This window comes from Larimichthys crocea, chromosome XV (assembly GCF_000972845.2).
Source record: "Larimichthys crocea isolate SSNF chromosome XV, L_crocea_2.0, whole genome shotgun sequence".
Lineage (NCBI taxonomy): Eukaryota > Metazoa > Chordata > Actinopteri > Sciaenidae > Larimichthys > Larimichthys crocea.
The window spans coordinates 19,192,971-19,216,139 of NC_040025.1; the positions used below are offsets into that span (position 1 = coordinate 19,192,971).

The window sequence follows — 23,169 nt, forward strand, 5'->3', positions numbered from 1 at the left end:
GTTTATAATCATATTCACAAAGAGAAATTGTGATTTACACCCGAGGTATTGCCACAAAGTTGTTAAGTTTTCTTGAGTTTACTTTACTTTAGTTTCACCTTTAACCTTTGCTGCCTGACATGTTCATGAGCAGCTGAAATGTTAAGTTACAGCTAGTTTGGATGTAGAAAAAAAAAACTGTCATCCTGGTGAATAATTTAGCATTAAACATGAGAGGGGGCCAGATGTTATTGAACACACACATCCAGAAAGGTCTTTGTTGTGTCAATTAGTTGATTAAGTATCATCTACTCCCATGTTGCCACCGGAAACCTGATCTGTTTTTAAATGGATTCATATTACAGGGGCAGTGGAGAGCAAGAGAAAGGGGACATTTTCAATTACATGTCAGCATATTTGACTGACCGTCAGCCACCATTTGATCAGGCTTTTACTTTAATTGCTTGCATTTCATTAAGTATAATATTTTATGGTGGAATTTAATCAGTGGGGATTCGGAGACACTGTCTGTGGGCTGTGTGGAGGCAAACAGCAGAGTACGTTAAATGAAACTAGGGGAGGGCTTCATTTAAATCTGAAATTAGAAATATGTTGGTGTTTAATTAGATTCATACCACTTAATTTCTGATTTTGTATATGCAGGTTAAAGCCATCAGCCCAGTAAGTGGACAAACAGCTGTGTAGTAAACACTTGTCAGCATCAAATTACTGGATGAAAAAATCTTTACTTGTTAACAATGAAAATTTAACTAGTGAAAATGAGCAACATGCGTCTCACCTCTAACATTTTAAAGTGTTTAAAAGATACTTGAAATCCTTTCAGAGAACTGAAACCCTTTGTTTAAAAAACTATTTCTACCCACGCAAAAATATTTTCTTCCTACACAAAATCTCTAGGATGCCTTCAGTAGATGTGATCATTTGCAGCAAAGAGGAAAACAGCAACGAAACACAAAGACACAAAGAAGACACAGAGTGAGCATGAGTGGGTATGAGGAAAAGAGAAAGGAGTGAGATACGGACTGAGTATAAGATCTTTTACTTATGTAACAGGATGAAAATACTACATTACATTCAAACATTTAAACTGTTACTGAAGTAAAAGTACAGAACAGCAAAAGTAAAATTACTCGCTATACGAAATGGCACTGAGTGTCAGAGTGTTATACTGATCATGCAGTAGTTGTAATGATGCATTTGCATATTACGCATTTAATGTTGTCAAGCTTATTTTAACAATTTAATATAAAAATTTTCAAATGACCCTTTAATAAGAAGGACTGGATTCGAAGTTGAAGAGTTTATTCTTGTACAAGAAGGAGCGTTTCACAGTGCAACACACAAAAGGGGTTACAGAGAAAAAGGCTCGCCGTGGAGCTCTAACAGTTGGTTCTTATAAACTCTCTAATGGGCTGTCTCGGACCCCTCCCCATAGATACAAATAACATCATAAGTCTTCTTAATGTCCTTTAATAGTTAGCATTTCCCCAATTTAAATGTCACCTCTCTGACCTGTCCCTGGCCCTTATTCTGTTCTGGATTTCTTCTATTTATATATTAACCTGGACTTTACCTTACCCTGCCAGCCTTAGCAACAAAATCTTATTAGAGAAGGGAAAACAGAACATGTGAGGAGTAGGAACATATGTACACATCATATGAGTCAAGACATCTGAAACACAGTATGAACCTAATTTTTATAACAGATGGGTGTTTTAATCTTAAGCAACATATTAAAAAAAAATCATGATGTGTTTCACATGGAAAGTATAATATTTCCTTCTGTTATATGGTGGAGTATGAAGTAGCCTAAAATTGAAATACATAAAAAATGTGCTTAAGTTTAGTACTTGTACTTATGTATAGTATAGTAATATAGTAATACATTATAGTACTTAGTTATATTTCCTCACTGTAAGACAGAGACAAGACACCCTGAGCCAAGCCTGTTGATGCATGCCTCAGCCCAGCAGGGCGTCTTCATCCTCCTGAATATTTAGCAAGCACCTGATTCTCAGCTGATAGTCCAGACCTGGCCATATTAGGTCAGGAACATCACAAGACCTGATCCTCCACCACCTGCCAGAGGGAGACACATCAGCAGCTCATCTTTTCTCTGTCAAAGTCTCCAGTTCACCTGAAAAGAAAGAGGAGGAAATATATATTTTTTTTTTCAGAGCCAGATAATCCATGCAGCCGATGGAAGACATGTCACCTGTGGATTTGTAAAAATCTTTGGTTTGCTGATGAAACAAAATTTTAATCCAAAATGTGGCAGCAGATAATAACTGCTATGGAGCCTTTCTGTCTATCAGCAAAGCAGGAAAAAAACACTCAGGCTTAATTGCTTGCACAAAACAATTAATAAAGCCTGTTCTGTTTTGAAAATAAAGATGAAAATGGCAGCGATATGACAAATTAATTAGGCTGATAGTTTTTGGGTTTTATTTGCACAGATTATTGCGATCGTCTCTATAGAAACAGAGTGTTCTTCTGGATTATTTGTAACTGGGACTCTGTTTCTGGGAAGCCACATAGCTGTTGAATTTTTAAAATGTAAAGTTTCCAGTGCTTTCGACAATATTTCGACAACAAAATTCCATTCACCTCTAGTGTACTATGAGGAGGCAAAAATCTCAGAGATATTTCAAAATGTGGGGAAATTAAAGCAAAGTGATGTGTGTGGGTTGGAAAAGAAATGAACCCTTTAATAAGGGTGGACTCCAGTTTTATTTTTAGCCATGCTAGTTGCATCTCTAGGGATGGCAATGTCAGTCAGTTGTTCTGCGACTTTGGTCCAGACTGGAATATTTTGACAACTACTGGATAAATGATCATGACATTTTGATGACAGATATTCATAGTCTTCAGAAGTTGAGTCCTAGTCATTGGGGATCCCCAATGACTTTTCCTCTAGCACCACCGTGCGGTTGACTGCAACATCTGGACAACTTTTGGCTACACTGCCATGACATTTGGCTCAGACATTATTGTCCTCATAAGGGACGATTGGAAAAATGTTCTAGCACCATCATCAGATCTAACTTTTAATTTATCTATGATTAAACACCTGCAAAACAAAATTAAAATGTATTTATCCTCAGCTATTCTTTGATAATCATTAACTGTTAGCACACTAACACACTAAACTAAGATGTGAACATGGTAAACATCATATCAGCTTATGTTTCATATCAGAACCACGCTGGATTTAGCTTGTTTAGGTTTTCTCACACTGAGATAGTGCTGTGTTATTCTCACCCCGTGTCATCTCAGTGCTAATCCATTCAGTTTGGCCCAAAACACCACAAATAACTGCAGGAGACGGGCATAAACAAAAGCAATTCTCTTTGACTGCCTTCTCTGACATTGTTTCTCAGTAAGAAATGGGGAAAACCATGAGGCAGTTTCATTCATCCTATATGCACAACGCCGTGCGTGGGTGTTCACCTAACAGATGGACATCCTGATCTAAATTATAATCAGGTTATCCAGTGAGAAGAGGGACAGCTCATCATTGATGGGCATGTCATTTGCATAAAAGTACACACTGCTTGTGAAAACCCCCTCATAGCCTGTGACATATGCCTTCGGTTCACTTTATCTAGGAATGCACAGTGCCCAATTCACAGTCACAAAAAGACAAGACAACAGGCGTTGAACAAAAACAACAACAAAAAAAAAAGATTCACGAGCATTGTAGAGAAGCAGTTCACTCCTCTTCTGCCATTTTTTTTTTTTTTTACAGAAATACCGCAGCTCTGAGTGCTGTTAATACTTTGTGTGTCAATTTGTTCGTGTTTGCCAGACAGTGTTCAGTAGCAGCCTCTGGGGCTTGTCTACAGTCAAACAGCCTTTCTCCTCTCTTCCTCTGTTTTCTGTCAGTTTTAAGTGATAGAAGACAAGGGTGAGGGATGTCGGCAACAAGCAGCTGTACAGGAGTCTGTTGATGCTGGTCTCTCTTGGCACATGTAGAGCTGTCACTTTTCCTCTCAATCACAAAATCTGCGTCTTGGTGTGAAAACACGGAGGCAGAAATGATTTTTTTTTTTCAAATCTTTGACCACCATCTTAATACAGTTTGATTTATGAATATTATTTAGAATCTGAAAGAAATGACGCAGTCGGTGCCAGAACTTATTGGTAAAATGCATTTAATTAAAATAATGTTTCAGAATTAGACTGTTAATTTAGAGGAAAGAAACAAAATCTTGCTGTGTTTATTTGCTCAGTTTTCTGTGCTTACTCTTTTGTATCGTAATGGCAATATTTTCACAATGTTCCTCCACCATCTGTGGGAATGTGATACCTTTCTATAGCTGAGTGAAATAGGGGTGGGGAGGGGGGGGAGGAAGTGGTGTTCTCTAATCCCAGAATCCCTCACATCGAATCATGCAAATTTGGTGCACTTTGAAGCGAATCCAGCTCCTACCATATGCAGAGTGAAAACAACAATCTATTATGCATGCATTGCACCAAGCTTATGGTAATGTTATTTCACTGCTATTCCTATAAAGTCAAATTTGCAGATGCACAACATATCTAAAGTTTCTTTTAAAATAATATTTGTCTCATTGTGGTGTGTATTTGGGAATAACAAGCAAAGTGTTTGGAGGTAGCTGCTGAGATCTGTTTGCGTCTCACCTATGGACGTGATGCTCGAAAATTGGACGGGTGGTATTTTCTTCTTTTCCAATCTGTGTCTCCATATTCACTCTGAGTGTGTTCTCATGATTCAAGCTCTGCTCTTCAAAGACAACAACACAATTGAAAACTTCCTGCAATACAAAGCTGTTTGTTTTCAATGGTGTTTGCACCAAGAAGCTTAGCGTTCATGATGTCTTTGTCATCAGTAACAGACCATGTTATCCCGTCACAACAACATGATTAAGTTAGAGATCTCCATCAGCCACAAATAAACTTTTAATGACCAGGTATGTGTTTAAACTCTCAGGCTGTTCATCAAAACACACTGTTGGGCACATTGTATTTCACAAGCCAAAAAGATGCCAGCATGCTTTGTTGCTTTCTGTATACGGCTGGATTAAGAACACAACATCAATGATATTTCCATTTGTTCAATGGATAATTAGGGCCCACGACATGCCAAGAATCATTTTCCATCTTGGCTCATCCTAATTTGGGGGAGGAATCATGCAAAGTGTAATTGGCAGGACACGATGTGACTGGTGTCTCCCAAGTGGATCCATGCTTTGTTAAAACATGCAGTTCTTAATGAAGAGGCAAGTGGCTCGCGATTATGTTGTGTTGTCATATCTATCTATCTATCTATCTATCTATCTATCTATCTATCTATAGGATTGAAGTTGTTACATCTCCCTCTGAGATCTGAAATCCAAAAGAAAAAAAAACTTTACTGAAAGCACCATCAGCAGGTTTGACACTGTCTGGGTCAGTGTGGGTGGTGTTGACGAAAGGATGGCATCCCATTGAAAGGACACACATAAACACACAAACACAAGCAGACAAGCACAAGCACACTTTTGCGGTGTACCTGCGACAGTACTGTTATGAAGGATGACAGTGTGTCAACCAGTTTCTTGTTGATTATGAAACCTATTTCACACACTGACGCACTGTTTTGCTGCAGTGCTGCATGTGCGCAAATCTTGTACATACACAAGCCTGCTTGCTTACTTGTGGAGTGACGGTGTCTATGATTCACTCTTCACTCTTGATGTGGTGATTACAAATCTATTTCCTCCATTTAAATACAATGAGAGTCCTTAAAACTTATTTCACCTCCCTCAAGTTTCCCTTAAGTTTATTTAGGATTGAAAAAATATCTTCTTATTCAGCACTATCTGGCAGTACTGGTTTGTTCCAACTCTTCAGTTCACTGTATGAAATATTCAAACCCCAAACCGAATGTGTTTTTATGGCTGTACCTTTCCATCAAATATAAATATTCTAAATATTGTGTGCATCATTTTATACACATTTCTTCAAAATTCAGCCTGACCTATTTTGTATCTTTGGAAAGTTTCTCCACTAGAATTTAAAATAAAACTCTGCGGGTTTTCAACATTTTTTGGCTGCACATCACAAGCTTGTAATGGCTGCACTGACAGGTCAGAGTGGTTTACATGTCAGAGGTTTTTAATACATGACACAGCCCTGTGGTGTATACATATATAGCACTGAAATATATACAAACATGCATGGTGCAGACACAGTGGCACTCACAAGGCCATTATGCACACAAAGCTTCATGGCTTAAACGTACACCTTATAAATCCACAGGATTTGGGGAATAAAACTGTTAACCCACTGTTGAGAGAGAGTCTGGCTCAGCAGGGGTGGCTGCATATCATGCAGGATGAGAGACGGGACGTGGGGTGGCTTTATCACTCAAACTGGCCTCATGGAGCCCAGTGCTCTCTGCCAGCCAGACTCCAAGTTATTCTATGCCAGTGGAGCATTGATTTTCCACACTGTTAGCTCACATGATTCCCCCTTTCCTCAGAGGAAAATTGCTGGGATGAAAAAAAAAAAGGACTCCCTGTGATCGATTGGTCCACTGCGCTACTGAATTCAGGTTACAAGCTGAGGGAGATGAGGAGAGAGGGGGGGAAGGAGGGGGGGGGACACATGCACAGCAGGGCGTTTGCATGTTAGTCTCACTGAGGTAAATATGGACCTGTAAACTAGGGCTGCAGAGGAATAGGATGTAAAGCAACAGCAGTACATCAGTGCATGGGGACACCTTTTTTACCATTTAAACACTACGGAGAAAAAATAATCACTATTTTGCATGTTTGTATGTAGCAATCAATCAAAAATCATTTGCTGCTTCTCAGGAGTATGTCAGACCTTTTAAGCTTGGCGAGTCCTCTAATTGCTGTCTTTCAAATGTTTCATTGCCAAAAATATTCTACACTTGACTTTGGCTTATAGATTCATGTGGGCTGGGAACTCACATTAAGATGCTAAAATAAAACAAAATCTGTGAATCTGTAATTAATCTTTTTGGCTGTATGTTTTTCTTTATGTAACAGCATTCTATATTTTTCACACATTAAAGCCTTTTGGAAAAAGTCAGTAATTATCCAATATTACTGGATGCAAAGCCAACAACACCAATAAGCAACAGAACACAATAATGTAGCTTTTTTCCTTGACTAAAAAAACTTGGCAACAAGGGAAGAACATCAAGTGTATAGAGACGGTATGAAAATAGCCCATGCCATCAACAGCCAGTCACTTAGCCATTTACAATTAATAAATAATGCTCCGTCTTCCACTCAGCCACTGCTTCTACTAGTTTTAAATGGTATACATTTTCATTAATGTCAATGAGTTCTTCTTCATTGTGCCATCCTGCATGTTAGGTGAGCCTCCCTCTCAGCCTCTTAAGACCATTATGTTAGCAGTGATGCATATGAACTCATTTTCACATGATGGATGTGAAGGGTGGGGGAGAGACACAATGGCGTCATACAATAGCTCATCTATGAGTGTGAAAACAGTAACTTCCTGTGCGTTTTACAATGAAAAACCACATTATGAATACATGTGCATACTATAGATGTCTGATAGAATTCAGACTGAAATATCTCAACAACTACTGCATGGATTGTGTCCTTACGGCCATGGTAGCCAGAGAGAACAATACGTTTTAATTTGTCCAAATACCTGCAAAACTAATTCTCATCAGCCACCGTTGCTATTTTTGTTTTGTGCTTATTAGCAATTAACATTGTCATTGTTTAGCTTAGGAGCTTGTGTTTTGAGTTTCACAGAGCTGCTAGCATGTCTTCATATTTTGTTTTTTAACACTCTAGTTTGGTTTTAGTCATTCAGGTCTTAAGATATAAGATATCTTTCTCTCACAATTTTGCCTTCACCTCAGAACAGTTGCTGTGAATTTCTGTCTTTCCAATAACAATGTCCCTGTTACCTCACTGTGAAGTTTTCATCTGAGCCACGTTGTAGTCCCTTTTGACATTTTTCAAGTTGAGGAAATTGATGTTTTCAGAAACAGGGACAGAGTTTGTTAAGTTTTTTTTGTTGTTGTTGTAATGTTACTTTTGAATGCTGTGAGCACCACAAACAAAATTATTTTCACCTCTATTGTACTGGGGTGGGGGCAAAGGTTTCAAGGACAGATATCACAAAAACTATCTTCATGGTTGGATAGAACTTTAGGTAAAATCTGGAGGATTTTTTGTAAGTTGGGTGAATCAACTTCTTTCAAAGGTAACCTGGTTTCAGAAATTGTGTATGAATAGGGACCCTGGAGAACTATTTTCACATACTGCAGTCTTGAGTAGCCCAGTAGGTAGACATTAGCCCTGCTCCCACGAGTGAAACCCATATCTAAAGTGTGCTTTCATACAACAGAAAAGGACCTAAATGTTACTGAAAGGACTGAAATGTGTCCACCAGATTTCTTACTTAATATAATACCCTGACACTGCCTACATTTGCATGTATAGAGATGACCAGGACATAGAGCAATAGTGCTCTAGTTTGGGTTAAGAGACTTCCATAAACCTTTGATGTTGGTTGATTGAATTTCCATGTTGTCTTGAATAAATCGAGTTACACTATATCTGTGAATAATAAGGTAGCATCTTCATATCTGACTGAGCATGACGACATGATGATTGCATTTAGAATATCAAATACTGGTTTAATTAGTTTGTGTCAGAAAATACACATTATTGTGTACTTGCAACAGGTCATTTAAAATGTAGGTTTAATTAAAGTTTTCTAAGCATTACTGTGCAAACCTTGACGAGCACCAGAAAACCTTAATAAACTAAGTTTGGTTGTGGTTTATCATTATTGTGTGCAGACCTGTCAATCAACTGGAAGTGACAGCAATGATTCCAGTCCTGTGTTTTTACCTGGGGGGGTAAACACTTTTGTTTAGATTGAGATTATGGATTGTGGCTCAAAAAGAGTGTTGTAATTAGTAGATGACCTTACTAGGTCAAAAAGTAAAAATAACTTATTATTGTCATCAAGGTATGTAGTTTACATGTAACAATACAAAACGGTGTTAAGAAGATTGATTCCAAAAAGGTAAGGACCCATGCTCTGTGTGTGCAAATATGCCTGAAAGTTTAAAATCACCATTTATCATAACACTAGTCCAATTATCCACAGATAAAACAAACGCTAAATTTACATCTCATCTTGATTCAAAAGGTTAACAATCATTGTTTTCATATTAAATCTAAACTGGCCAATTCCTTCTTTTTTGGGGGCCAGAATGGGTGATAAGCTTTGTCACTTTAATTACATCAATGTAAATATTTCATATTGGCCAAATCAGATCTTGTGGCTGCAACATTCTTGTAAATGGAATTTTATCTGTAGCTCGGGACCATTAGTGGCACTGAGTTCTGAGGCAGCCTAGAGGACGGTAATTAAGTCCACTCAGCCGTGACTAAACATTTTTGACATTTTTCCTAGTCCGGAATGAACTGTCAGTGTGCAGAGAGAGTAACCATCTTGTCACTTTGTGTTTGTATAAGAATAGCAGAGAGCTGGGTGCTGCGCCGCGAGTCCAGAGTTTCATATCATAAAAAAAAAGGAATGAAATGCAGAAAAAGAGAAAATGGTGGTGGCTTAAACATGGGTTTGTCTGTCTGACTGTCTGTCTGTGCAGAATGTGTGTGTGTGACTGAGATAGAGTGAGAGGAAGAAAGACACAGACTGTAACCCATTTCTAATTCTAAGGCATTTCATTTCAAAACAGCACAGAGGGGAGAGTGGCCTAAAATACAGTATGTTTAAAAAAAAATGTTTCGAACTCAGTTAATGCAAAGAAAAGTAGGACACATTTCACTTTGCTTTGCATCATGGTTTCCTGATGGATCAAAGCTGTCAGAATAGCCCAGTTTCTCATGGGTGCTTTTGTTCGAGTTTCTCTATATTTGTTTGGACCTTCAACCAAGGTGTGTGCGTCTCCGTGTCAGCACGTTCATTAGCAGAACCTAAGGTCGATTTCAATGAAGTTACTGCATATTTTGATACATTTTGCATCTCATTTCAGAAAGGTACCACGGTGCTAATATGTTTCTGCTCTTGTGCGTGCAGATATAATGAGTTACAGTGGTATCCAAGACAAAAATTTCAGAGATAACAAGGTGACTTTGAACTTGCCTCTGAAGACATTCCACTGGCATCCTTAAGAAGAAGAAAACAACCAATGCCTTAATAGCCAATACAAGCATACAAGCATTCCATCAACTTTGGTATGCTTGAGTAAATTGAATACCCCTGCTTTGCCTTTTGTTCTAGAAAATGCATCAAATTGATTGAAAGAAGCAATTACGGTTCCAGGGAGCAGTATTGATTTTATGAAAGTGTGCAATTACTTTAATTGAGATAACCGTGTCTCGATTAGATGGTTCGTAGTAAGCTATGTTCAAAAAAATGTCTGCATTTTACAGTTGTTTTGATTTTGAGCAAATTCCATTTCCAGTGCAGCCCCAACCTTTGTACCTGATTAGACTGTTCATTTTCCTCTGTATACATTTTCCCTGGTGGATTTAGAAGACATTCAATTAACAGTGGTAATGAAAAAAGTCGGTGGAAACATCAGTGAAAATTCTCTTCAATGTCACATGTTTGAATGATTCTTCTGCACAATAATGAATTTGATTTGCAAACACAGCGCTATGAAAGCCCTGTTATGAACAAATAAGAGCTGTGTTTTATCCCAGAATGCTGTTGTTTGCCAGGTACAACTGAAATGCATCTTCTGTTCCAGCAACACTGAGTTAGAACCAGTAAAAAAAAAAAAAAGGGTAAAAATGAACAGTGAAGTCAAGCCTTAAATCTGGCTGCATACCATGTGACTTGACATGGAGCAAACGAATGAAAAAGAGAGAGAGAGACAGAGAGAGAGAGAGAGAGAGAGAGAGAGAGAGAGAGGGAGAGAGCAATACCCCCATAAAACCGTCTCTGCTTTCAGTTCAAATAGGTCCTATCATCTCCATGACAACAGTCGTAATGGTAACATGGAAATATATTAATGTAAAACCATGGCAACGTTCTCCAATTGAATTAAGCAGCACCTGTGCACATTACAGAAGAAGATAAAAGACAAAAGGAGCCAGCTTCTGCTTGCCAAGCAGCTGTGGCTTTCAGACCTTAAAAACCCATCTACATTTCCTGAACGCGTTTGTTTTCCAATGTTTCTGTGCGGCAAATTACCGTTGCATTGCACACTTTTTGAGGGGTTTTCTGTCGTATTTGTGCAAACAGATGAGAAAACTGGATAATCAAATCAAATCAAATTTTATTTCTATAGCCCAAAGTCACAAAGTACATTTGCCTCGGAGGGCTTTACAATCTGTACAGGGAGTGACATCCTCTATCCCTAGACCCTCGGGTTCGAGTGAGGAAAAACTTGCCCACAAAAAAATCCCTCTCCCAGGACGGACAGACGTGCAATAGATGTCACGTGTACAGAACAAATCAACATATTGTACAATTGTACAATTACAATGAATGATAAAATGATTACAGTAGCAGTGGAACCTGTGATAGAGACCCAGACTAATTATATTCAGTTTTTTTAATTTATTTTTTTTATCCTCGCCGACTATAAGCCCAGCTCCTCTGCCAGAGTGGTATAGCCGGATTAAGAGTATGTGTGTTTTACCATTAAATCACATAATGGTGGGGCAATCATTCTGATAGGTAAAAAGGCACGGTGTTTGTGCACAGAGAGACATGTTAGACACACAAACTCGGTACATTGTGCTCCCTTTCATTCAAAACAGAGGGTGTGAGAGAGTGAAAGTGGTTGTGTTCTGCCTTCTTTTCTCTGAGCTGAGCTGAAAAGAGAAAACATTATCTACATCACCATGCCATCAAATCTGATGGATTTTATCCCATCCCTCCCTCCCTCCCTCCCTCCCTCTTTCTTCTCTCTTTTTCCCCTAGCCTGTGTGTTTACTGGTAATGGCAATGTAGCATTCTCTCACCCTTGAAAATGTGAGTGTGTGTGTGTGTGTTTGTTTCTGTGTCTGTAAAAGAGGAAGAAAGAAGGGGTGAGGCTAGTGAGGAGACCCAGCCTAAGTGAAATTACTCTTAAAAGGATATTGTTGTTCCCAAAGAGTGTTGAACAGCATTTTCACCAGCCATATTTTATTCATGCGGGCAGTCATGTCCAACACAGAGACCCATACAGTACATCAACTTAGCTCAACTCTGTCTGTCTCTGGGAGAAAATCCTCATCCTGTTGCAAGGTAGCGTAGATAAAACTCTAATCTCCAATCTCTCAAGGGATCGAATGAGAAACTATTTTCTCCATCCTGCTTTCCATTGTGCAACAATGCCACTCCTTCCAGGCGGATAGAGGTCCAAGCCGTAAGTGTGCTTATACATTATAAGGCACTCAGGCCTCCCAGCAGGCACCTTCTCTGCAATAGGTCAAAATTGCATAACCATCTCTTTCAAATCTCCCAGCTGTTTAATGCCAGGAAAGAGGGTAGGTGGAGATTAACAAGAAATCAACACTGAGGAAAAAATAGAGCGTAGATTTTCTCTCCATCAAACATACAGCATCGTGCTGCTCAAGAAAAACTAGCAGTGCACCAACCCTTGGATTGTTCGATATAATTCAGTGTACAATTACAGGGGGAAAATTGCAATAATATGTCTGATATATTACAAGCATGAGAATGAGCAGTTTTCACAGGAATTTGACCATGAAACACACACGTTCCACATATCTTGTAATCACTGACATTTCTCACCACATGAATCCACTTGTAAAGTGAGATTATCATATGATTTGTCCGTTTATAAAGCCCAGGTGAGAAGGCATTACAAACGTAGCCTTGAATTGTGAGAATACTGAATCTACTTTATACTCAGCTGACAAAAGATTGATTCTAGTTTCTTTTACTCACATTTCACTGTACAGTGGCCTTTTACTTGTGGGTTTTTCCTGTTTTTTTCCCTCCCCAGAATGAGGCACTGCTCAGGAGGTCCAATTTCTGACCTAAGAATTACACAATTTGTATCAATTACTGACTCCTGGTACAAATCGTTGTCATAAATTGTAAAGTGTAGGCAGATTGCTTCATGGAGAACATTTCTCGTACAATTACGATTCATCATAAAACAAATTTTAACACATACCAAAGATGACGATAACATGTCTGCTCAAACATTGTGTTCACCAGACCACCACCTTTTCTCAATAATCCAGTCAGTTTGAGAAGTTTGACAAACATGTTGGAATAGTCTTGTTGGTTGTAAAAGGAAAATAAAGTGTAAAGGAAAACAAGAGAAGTTTTTTTATGTTGTATTTTTAAATGGCAACAAATGTTTGTAAATTGATGATATTGGCTGAAATATTTTTTAATATCCAGTATGTTTCAGAATTCACCTTATTTGCATTAAATATTCCTTTTTTGCCAAGTAAATAATATAATTCCTAGCTGAAATATCAATTTAACATCTAGTGTGTTTCATCATTGACCCTTGGCTAATCCTCGCCCTTCTTTCTGTTCCGACATGGCACATGACACTGCAATGACAGTGTTAGATTTACTAGAATTTTGGGTTCTTGTTTTCCAATGCCGATTTTGCCAGCTAAAATGAAAACTTTCATTGGTTTTGTTTTCTTAGCCGGGTAGCTAATTTATGAAGCCAACATTTGCTCCAGTAACTGAATTTAGAAGTTTCCACCTGACCCTTTTCTTTATCTACCATGCCTTGTTACGGTTGCTAAGCTGTGATTGGACAGTTGTACTTCAGGGGCGGAGTTTAGCAGATGATCATAATAACATTTAATACATAGATATCAACAACCAGTATAATATTTGACTAGGAGTCCATCCACAGGTTTGAGGCCATACAAAACATTTCAATGTCTGTAATAAATTTAGCTTATTTGTCTCCTTAATTCACAACCTACAAGACCTGGATAGAGGCCAGTGTAGACATCATCCTTCAGCCCAGATAAAGATCAAGTATACTTCATTTAATCAGTGGATGGAACATGAGATGCAAAAGCATTGTTTCACCACCATGCATGATAGAGATTACATAGGATCTGCATCTGTTGACATAAACAGAAAGTGAAAATGGAGAAGGGTTTTACGGAAAATGATTCTCGTATCATATTATCTACACATCTGCATAAAGAGAGGATTTCAGCATCAGTTTGGAGCAATGCTGGGGAGGTTAACAGCTCCAGCAAAAGGATTATACAAAAATAAAATGTTGACTTTTGACCAAATAAATTCCAAAATGTGCAGTCACTGGAAAATAAAATGTATTTAATGGTTGTTATTGCTATTAGGTCACATTAAAAAGATGCCTGAATTCAAATTAGCCTCATTTTTTTTCTTGTCTCTTCTCTTTTTTTCCCCCCACTCGGTAAAAACATCTATAATTTCAGCTACTCAAAAAGAATACTAATTGCTCATCTGAAAGGGACTATGATTGGATGCTTGAATTTCTTTATATAGGAATGACTCACTATTCCTCCACTTGAATGACAAACAATTTTCTCTGGCAAATGATGCCATGTGTCTTGTTGAGCAGGAATAAGAATAGGTTCTGTTTTCCGACATGTGCACAAAACATTCACTCGGTCATATATGCATGAAATAAATTGCAGACCAAAATGCAAAAAAAAAAAAAAAAAGGCTAAATGTCACTGACTTGTCTTGATCACAAAAACCAAACAACAACAACAAAAAAAAGAACTCACAATCTCTCGGTTTTTAAACAATGTTCACAAGTATGAAACTTTAACTCGCCTGGCATTATCACCATGTGCAAATGTTGGCCTTTTTAATGATATGAAAACACTGAGCTAAGCTCCTGCAGACTGCAATACATTCTCCCCCAAATGAGAGCTGAAATGCTATAGGCAATTAGAAGAGTCTCTAGAATTTCCTTGAAATGAAGTGCTAAATGAAACGTGGTCAGACTGACAAGTCTGCTCTCTTTTTCACTGAGCTTCTCTGTCTTCCTGCAGCTCCTCGTGCAGCAGGGGAAAGGTATACACGTCTCTTTTTTAACCAAATCAAGAGTCAATGCATGTAAGCCCTGTGGTGATTTTCCTTAATTATGCTTCGGGGTGATTTGCAAGGTGGATGACACAATGAGGACATGATGTCAGTCAAATAATATCCCAGCTTTTTTCTTCACTGCAAGCTCAGATTTACAAGCGCACTGTACTGTTTCTGAGTTCTGTTAGGGAGTCAGCAATTTCCATGTATGGACTAAATCAGGAAAAAAAAACAACAACTCACATGGACGTAATCTTTTAGTGGTTCACATGTCAGAGGCTTAAAGTCCTGCAACAGAGTATGGGAGCTGACCCCTGGGGAAACTAGGTCATGACCTCCTTGTCTACAGAGCTGCATTGAAGACATTATAGGATCACTACATCTATTTCAATCAGGATTCTGGAAGGAAGAGGAGACTGGTTCATGTTTCGCTCTGTATTACCACAGTAAAAACAACACTCATGACAGATGGAAAATTACAACTCATTCTTTTGTTCTTGGGTAAATGAATGATCCCAGAATCATTATCTTAACTGCTGTTTGTGCTCTTGGAGCAGATTGTTGACACACTCAGGACACACTGTTGGTTCCCATGCCCTGCTGAAACATGCAGGGGTCATAGGTCAGCAAGATGGGCCAGAAAAATGCCCCCAAGTTTCCCTCAGGTGATTTAAATGAGATTTAAAAATCATTGTTTTTGGAAGTCCTGATATGTCTCTGTGTTTGCTTTTACCCACGTCCCAAAAGTATAACTTCAACTTACTGCACCAGAGGCAAGTCATATTTATATATTCTTACTTCTTAACTACATTCATAAGGGAGCAGTGAGACAGAGCCACTGAATCTCACTAAATTAATGTTGATTCTTAGTAAATGAACAATCTTTAACATTTATTTCTTAGCCATGAGATGAACCAAATGCCCTCCAGTCTCACTGTACAACTCGTTGCAGAATAGCTACAGGTACAAGAGCCAGACTGTGGTAATAAACAGAACTTAGTGGGGCACAAGATATTTTTTTATAGTGGTGATATAAAACTAAAAAAATAAAGTCACATGATTTTGTGATGTTTATGCTAATAACCTCAACAATAAACAAATAAATTACATCAATCAATCTACATTATGTGTCTTTTTATCTTAACATAAATAATAATGTGTATTAAAATATTATGTGAATGACAGACTAATGAGTCATGGTTTATATGGGGAAATAAGACAAGTTTTTAGAATTCGATGAGTGAGAGCAACAATACTCTAATGGTGTGATTTGCATGTACCTCACCATAGCCGCCCTGAGGCATCACAGTTTGCATGAACAGATCAGATTATGCTAAATGCTGGATAGTGCAAGTACAACATGTACTGCACTTCTGTGGGTGTGTCATGCTGTACATCAGGAACGAAGAACTGGTTTGGCAGAGTTTCTAATAGACGTAGAAGTATTTTTGTGCATGAAAACTGTAAGTGAGGACAAAGCAAGTCATCTGTTGTTCTTTAAATATACTGTCAACTTATCCAGCAACATAATTAACAGACAGAATTTTTATTCTCAAATCCTGAATAAAGAAAATCAATGGGATAATTCAACCAACTACCTGAATCTGGGTACTGCCCAACTCACATTACATTATTAAAATAATCACATCTGCAATAGCAAATATGCAAAATACTACAGCTTATAATACCCAAACATCAACAGATGACAGCCAGAAAACCACAGTCTGACAATGTAAATATTGTACTGTAACTTCATTTAAAGTTTGTCATAGGAAGAAAATAAAAAACACGTTCCTCTTGATTATCTATAACACCTACATTGTCACCCACAAAACTCTCAGACCAAAATATGATGCAATTTCCTTCTTTTGTGTCGCACTAGATGAGGCAGCTGACTCTCAGTATCAGAAAAATATTACAGTACAAATGCATAGAGGCTCACAGCACATATGTAACTTCATGCTATGCTGCACAGTAATTACTTCATGTTTTGAAACTGCTTTAATGATGCGTATATCGGGATTAATGATGTTTAAAAAGGCTGTGATACTTTCAGAACTGTGAAAAGTTTGTACTGAATGCATTCAGCTGCACTCAAAGTATATAAGTGTAAAACAATCTGCAAAGTTGCCGTTCTTTATCGTATCAGTAGCTTTGCGAGTTCACTTTTGATGACATCACACACTAGTTTACTGTTTTCTGACTTTGGGAAAGAGATGTTCAGCATTCATTTTTTTTTTTTTTTTAAATTCAGCCATCCAAGGTCACAGAAACATCATGTGCCGATTCAGTTTTGAGATGATTTTCGGTTTAAACTAGCACAACCCTCAGCACTTCTTTTGTTCTCCCACGCTTTACTCAAATCAGCCATCATTTCTGCAGGACGAACCGACAGCCAAATTATCTTATCTACCTTTCATCTTCCAAATTTTTTCATCTGCATCACATTTTATTTGAGATTAAAGTAGGGCTGTGTCTTTGTGCAGCACTAATTGCCATAGAGCTTCAGTAATTAAAGGACAATAAAGCCTTAGTAGTAATTAGTTTCTCTTGTTTGGTTGCTAGCCCATCAATTGTGCTTCAATAATACTGATCATTAGCATGCGCCTGGGCAGTGAGGGATGCTGGGAAAGGAGCCCTGCACACACAGCACTCCACATTCCATTCCCATGAAGCCATGGCACTGAGCCATGTGGTTAACCCCCTGTGTGCTGGGCCGTCGAGAGTGGCAGGCTGTGCCTACCAGCGAAGGCCCACACTGTAAAATAAAGAGGCTGCACTGTAACATAATAGACCTGCTGAAATAATGACCAGCTTTTTACATTTCTGAAGGTTGGGAACATAAGAGCTGCAGCAGTGGGCAGATGCTCCTGTCATGATTTGTGTAAAAACAATTGCACCCTTCTCAGTGTTACATGCTCCTTTATTCACATGCAGGTTCACCTAATGAAAGCCTGTCTGCGATACTGTTAAGGAGTGATCAAGAGGATATATTATCACCGTTTTAAGGCTGATGCAGCCTAAAAACAGATCAAATTAGGTATCTTTAAACAGAACAGCATCAGAAGAATAAAGAAACATTTCTGTGCAGGCAGGGGTGTGGATTGTGCTGTAAACTGTGGCATAGTAATAACGCCAGGCAGCAGAAAATGTGCTCTGTTCTGTACTTTGCCTTGACATGATTGAAAGACAATGGTCCCATGGATAGGCCATTTCAACATCAAATGTGCATGCACATCACAGGGCAAGGGTGTGCTATCCATCACATTCAGTGAGCTGTCAGAGGCAGCTCACAGCTCCGGCTTCTCTCCGCACACATTTGCAACTGCATGGCAATACAAGATTAAACCTCCTTATACATATTCCACCCTGAGCATGCCATATTTTACACTCTTTTGAAAGTGCTCACAGTTAGACTTGCATCTCTCTGCATTGTGTGGTTTTTTATTCAAATAACTAACTAAAACTGTGAAAATGAATGCACAACTAGAGGTAAAAACAACTTTAACTGATTTCAAATTCAAAAGCCTAACACAGATTGAACTCTTGAGTTCTTACTTTAACCTTTTTTATGAGTATTACAAGGTACAGAGGCCTGTCCGAGTGAATTTTCCTCACTGCTTTAGGCTACAGACTTGTATAATCAGGTGATGTCGACATTAAACACAACAGGTTCAGGTTGTAGTCATGCAAATGAAAAATAAAAATACACTTAAAACAAAAACAAAACATGGTTGAACTACAGAGAGACTCTGCGCAAACCTCCTCCCATCCACCTTGGCACAATAACCCGAATGGAAGCCTTTATGAAGCACTGATGGAAGCGGAGTGCGCTTTATAATGCACGGCCGTGCACACTACTACATTTCCAGCTAATCAGAAGCGCGCAGTTGCAGAAAGGAGAGCGGTTGCCAAGGCAGCCACCAATCTCCCCTCCCCCTTCTCCCTCCGTTCCTCTTTCCCGTTTATTATCGGCAGAGGTCGCATGGCAGAGGGAAGTCCAACCACTTCTGTACTGGAACCAATGCAAGAATATGCACCTCCATAACAAAGCCTGTGTGGAGTCCTGAGAGCAGTAGAGGGAAAAACAAGAGGCTGCAAATTCATGGGCTGCTGTTAAACAGTTTTTGTTTTTTTTAAAGAGAGAGAGGATCTAAGTTGGGGGTTTTGCTTTTATTTGTTTTGGAACAACGGGATAGTTGTTGTTTTTTTTTTTGCCAACACGTGTGTATCCATGAAATTCGTACTCGTGCGTTTTGAGTGAGTGAGTGTTTCGCATCCTGGTGCGGAGCTCTGAGGAGGACTGCGCATCACCAGAGTTGGTGCCGAAGTTCGGCCGCGAACGGATGTGAGGGAAGAGTGTACCGAGTAAAACTCCCCCACTTCTTTTTTTTTCTCTGTGTGTGTGTATGTGTGTGTGTGCGTGTGTGTGTATGTGTGTGTGTATCTCCTGCTTCGGCGTTGTGTTTGCTGAGACAATAGTGAGTCAAAGACGCTGAAAGTGATTTCATGCCTTCAGTCTCGCACAACCTGAGATGGACGTGAGATTTTATCCTGCGCCCCCGGCAAATGTGGGTTCATGCTCCCTACCGACTGATCCAAGTTGTCTGAGCTCGTTGGACTATTACCACTCGAACAAGGTAAATAACAAAAACTGTGTGTGCATTCAAATGCTTAATGTCTCACCTGTCTCTCCATATACAGCCTGTGCAACACTCACGCAATGCCAAAAAAACGCACGCTTGCTCCAAACGCTACACGCACAAAAACAAAATGTCAAGTGTCAGCAAGTAAAGTGACCTGAGCCAGGGTGGACTGGTTTTAATTTAGTGTGCAGCAGGACACAAAATTTCTATTTAGTCTGTTGTTACTTTGCAGCGAAACCTGCAATCATTCTATTTTGCTGTTGAAAGAAAAATGTGTAGTGCAACTTTTTTTTTCTTTTTCCTCCTTTAACCAACATAGTCATTATGTTATTTCGCCGGTGAGATTGTGCAGTTGTGTTTTGCACAAAGCTGGCATTAAGTGTCCCACCCGGTGTGGAATACCAGGGGCTGTATAGAATCCATACTGCCCCACTCTGCTCTCTGCTCCAACATTATCTTCCCTCTCAACGATTTCTTATAGCTTACATGTTTTTTTCCGCTGGGAGTTCAACGATTAAATGGATGTGTGCCAGTAATGTACTGTTAATTACTTTGTAAGGAGAAACCACAGAGTCTGGCTGGTATAAGTATCACTCTTTTCTCTCTCTCTCTGTCTCTGTCTTTCTCAGCTTTGACACCCCGCCGCTTTTAGCTTGTGACCTGCACTGACTGTATTGCAAGTGCGCAGGTGACATTTAAAACAACATTATGAATATATATATATATATATTAGATTATATATATATATAGTATATATATATAGATATATATATATGTTGACAATTTCCAAGAAAAAAATCATCACCATCAAAAAACAATTCTTATTGTAATCCCGTTTTAAAGAACAGAAGGGTGGTGCAACACTAGAAATCTTTAGGTGCGTTATAATGAAACTCACAGGAGATGAAACCACCACAAAGTAAGATGAGCTCTCAGCAAAAGTACTAATGAGCAATGCAAACATAAGATATGCCCTGTGGAAACACCATGAAAACTATTTAAAACTGTTTCATTAACAGATTAACAGCTTCCACTAGTGCTACCAGCATCTCAGCCATCTGCAATCACAGAATTAGACTTTGTTGTTGTCACTTACCCGTGGTGAAAATATTGCATAAAAACAGGCTCTTGCCGTTGACGTGCCTGCTGTAGATGAAGTTCTTAAGAGATTATAAAGATGGTCTGGAGTTCATTGGCTTGCTGTCTCTAGATAAAGATGGTTGATTTCAGGTATGACAATGAGGGGAATGATGAACAGTTGGGGATGTTTTTCTTTCACTGTGTGGGCAAATGGAAAATCTCTGTAACTGAACGGAACATTCCAGTAATCAACTGAAAACATCATCCTCTTCCAGTTTAGATTTAAAAAAAAATGTCTTTTGTTCTGCGATAATCTTTGATCAGGTGTGGGAGCTTGTTGGGTTGCGAAAGAGAGAGAGAAAAAAAATCAGTAGACAGTTTATTTAGCCTGATTCGATCACAGATGAAATAAGATCTATATAAAACATTTACTGATGAGGCCTGGTTTACACCTGTGACACACAAACGAGCTCACATAACTGTCTTCTCCGCACAGGCTATCTTTTTGTAGGTCAAACGAATTAGGATCATCCTCCATGCGGATAATCCCAAGAATATGATGATATCCACACACTGCATGAATCCTGGAAACAAAGCCACTAGATAATAAGTGATATAAAGTGCTTTCACAAGGGAGAAAGTGACACCAACTACTGTCACCGATACAAAAGTGTGGCGCCCCTCAAAATTACAAGTGTTCATTTGAATTATTGAAATCTCCCTTCGCTTGAGGGGGTAAAAGGGGGGAGTTCTTTCCACAAGGGGAGGTATAATTTGCCATCATCACATGTGTAACACTAACTACCTTCACTAGCAATGCAAATGAGACCAGGAGCAGCAGGGATCATTTGGTGTCCTGTTAACACAGCGCACGAGGTCAAGTTCCCCTCCTCAAACGCTTGTCAAACTGGCTGTGGCATTAAAGAGACATCTGATTTGTTATGTAGGCACTGTATCTACGGATCAGATCTGCCTGCTGCTAATCATCTCTGACAGCACTGGTTGGCCAATTTCAAATTCTGCCCAGGTCACTTTTCCAAAGCAGCGTGGAGGCAAAAGGCTAATCATAGCATTAAGGTCAATTGTTTTTTTTTTTGGGCTTACTTTGCATATTTATGTGGATTCTTTTGGTTTGTAGCTGAATTACAAAGTAGCAGCATTTGTTGGCTTGTATCTTAGTTTATAAGGATATTCTTTGGGGATAGTATTGTTGGAAAAGAGTCAAAATAATTTGAATAAAAAGACACTTTTGGTAAGATGGTTGCAATTTGGCTACCATATTGAGATTTAGCATAGTTATTGCTTTCTGGTTGCTCTGGGGGTTTTTTTTGTTTTGTTTTTTGTTTTTTATTGTTGCAGTTGTTATTTTTTCTTTTGAAAAAAATGCAATTTACAGCCTGAGAAAACATTTCTCCTTTTATCGCTGTGAAATTTACAATGTTAATATGAGTCACGCACAAGCTTAATTGGATAAAATGAGCATGTGCTGGTATTTTTTGCTTTATAGTCTGTTTATTTGCGAACCTGTTTTGTGTGCTACCGGTGCACTATGATGCTGTGTGCGGACACAAGCCTAGTTTGAGTAATTAGCAAGTTTATGTGACTACCAGGGAACACGTGTGCTGCTTTCATGCTTTCAGCCTTTGTCACACTGCTCATTTGTTTAGCTCATAATAAGTCGATGTGCATGCATGCTTCTGGTTGTATTCTTTCTTTCACCTTATTCAATGTGCTCATAATTAATGTGATCACCAATCATTGCGTGAGTCACTTCCGTTTACTTAGGCTCTCGTTTTCCACAATCAACAAAAACTTGTGAAGAGGAAGTGTGAACCTTTTCTCAAATTTGGCAGCCAACATCTGCCATTGACTGGTGCTTTAATAACATGAATCATGCTGATAGCCAAGTCAATTTGTGCTAAGAGTGTATTCAGTGAGAAGTTCAATACTGTAAAGCAGAGAACAAGTGAAGAATGCAGGCAAAGAAAGAGATGCAAAAAATTAGCAGAGAAGGTACTTCAAGTGCAGGTTGAGATGATTCAGAGAGATCCATAAATAACCCTGAAGATGTCTACTTCAATACTTTCAATACTGACTTCATTTCACTGTGAGTGTGCGTCTCTTTTATTGCTGTGGCGCTCTCCCACAGCCGAGAAGAACAACAGCTTTGTGCACTGATGGTAATATTAGACTGTGCTATGTTATAATGTTGGCTGCTGCCTTAAAGGCTACATGGTACATCCATATATTACTCATGTGCAAATACTGTAGACATTTACGCTTTATTGAAAGCATTGAAGCACTAAAGACATGATGGTGCATCTTGTTTTTTTTACAGCATGTACAACTGTAATTGTACTGTGGCAAGTTGTTTGTCAGGGACTTTTAGTTTGCTCTGTGAAATGGGAACACAGTGTCTGCGCTT

At 38.8% G+C, this 23,169-nt stretch overlaps 1 protein-coding gene and 1 long non-coding RNA gene across 4 annotated transcripts in view; one reads left to right on the top strand and one right to left on the bottom strand.

Moving 5' to 3' along the window:
* Positions 1 to 1,161: 1,161 nt before the first annotated feature.
* LOC113747747 (uncharacterized) lies at positions 1,162 to 21,067 on the bottom strand. Its single transcript, XR_003463857.1, has 3 exons — positions 20,761 to 21,067; positions 12,901 to 12,992; positions 1,162 to 2,137 (listed from the first exon to the last, which is right to left on the bottom strand). It is a non-coding gene; the product is annotated as an uncharacterized LOC113747747 (long non-coding RNA).
* LOC104919424 (thymocyte selection-associated high mobility group box protein TOX) overlaps positions 18,970 to 23,169 on the top strand; it is a 73,183-nt gene continuing 68,983 nt past the window's right edge. Inside the window, exon 1 of one of the 3 annotated variants that reach the window (XM_010731440.3) lies at positions 18,970 to 19,658. In XM_010731440.3, coding sequence (XP_010729742.1) covers positions 19,554 to 19,658 — 105 coding nt within the window. In that variant the 5' untranslated portion in view covers positions 18,970 to 19,553. The remainder of the gene's footprint in view (positions 19,659 to 23,169) is intronic. The other 2 variants (XM_010731439.3, XM_019274689.2) reach the window with 2 other exon arrangements.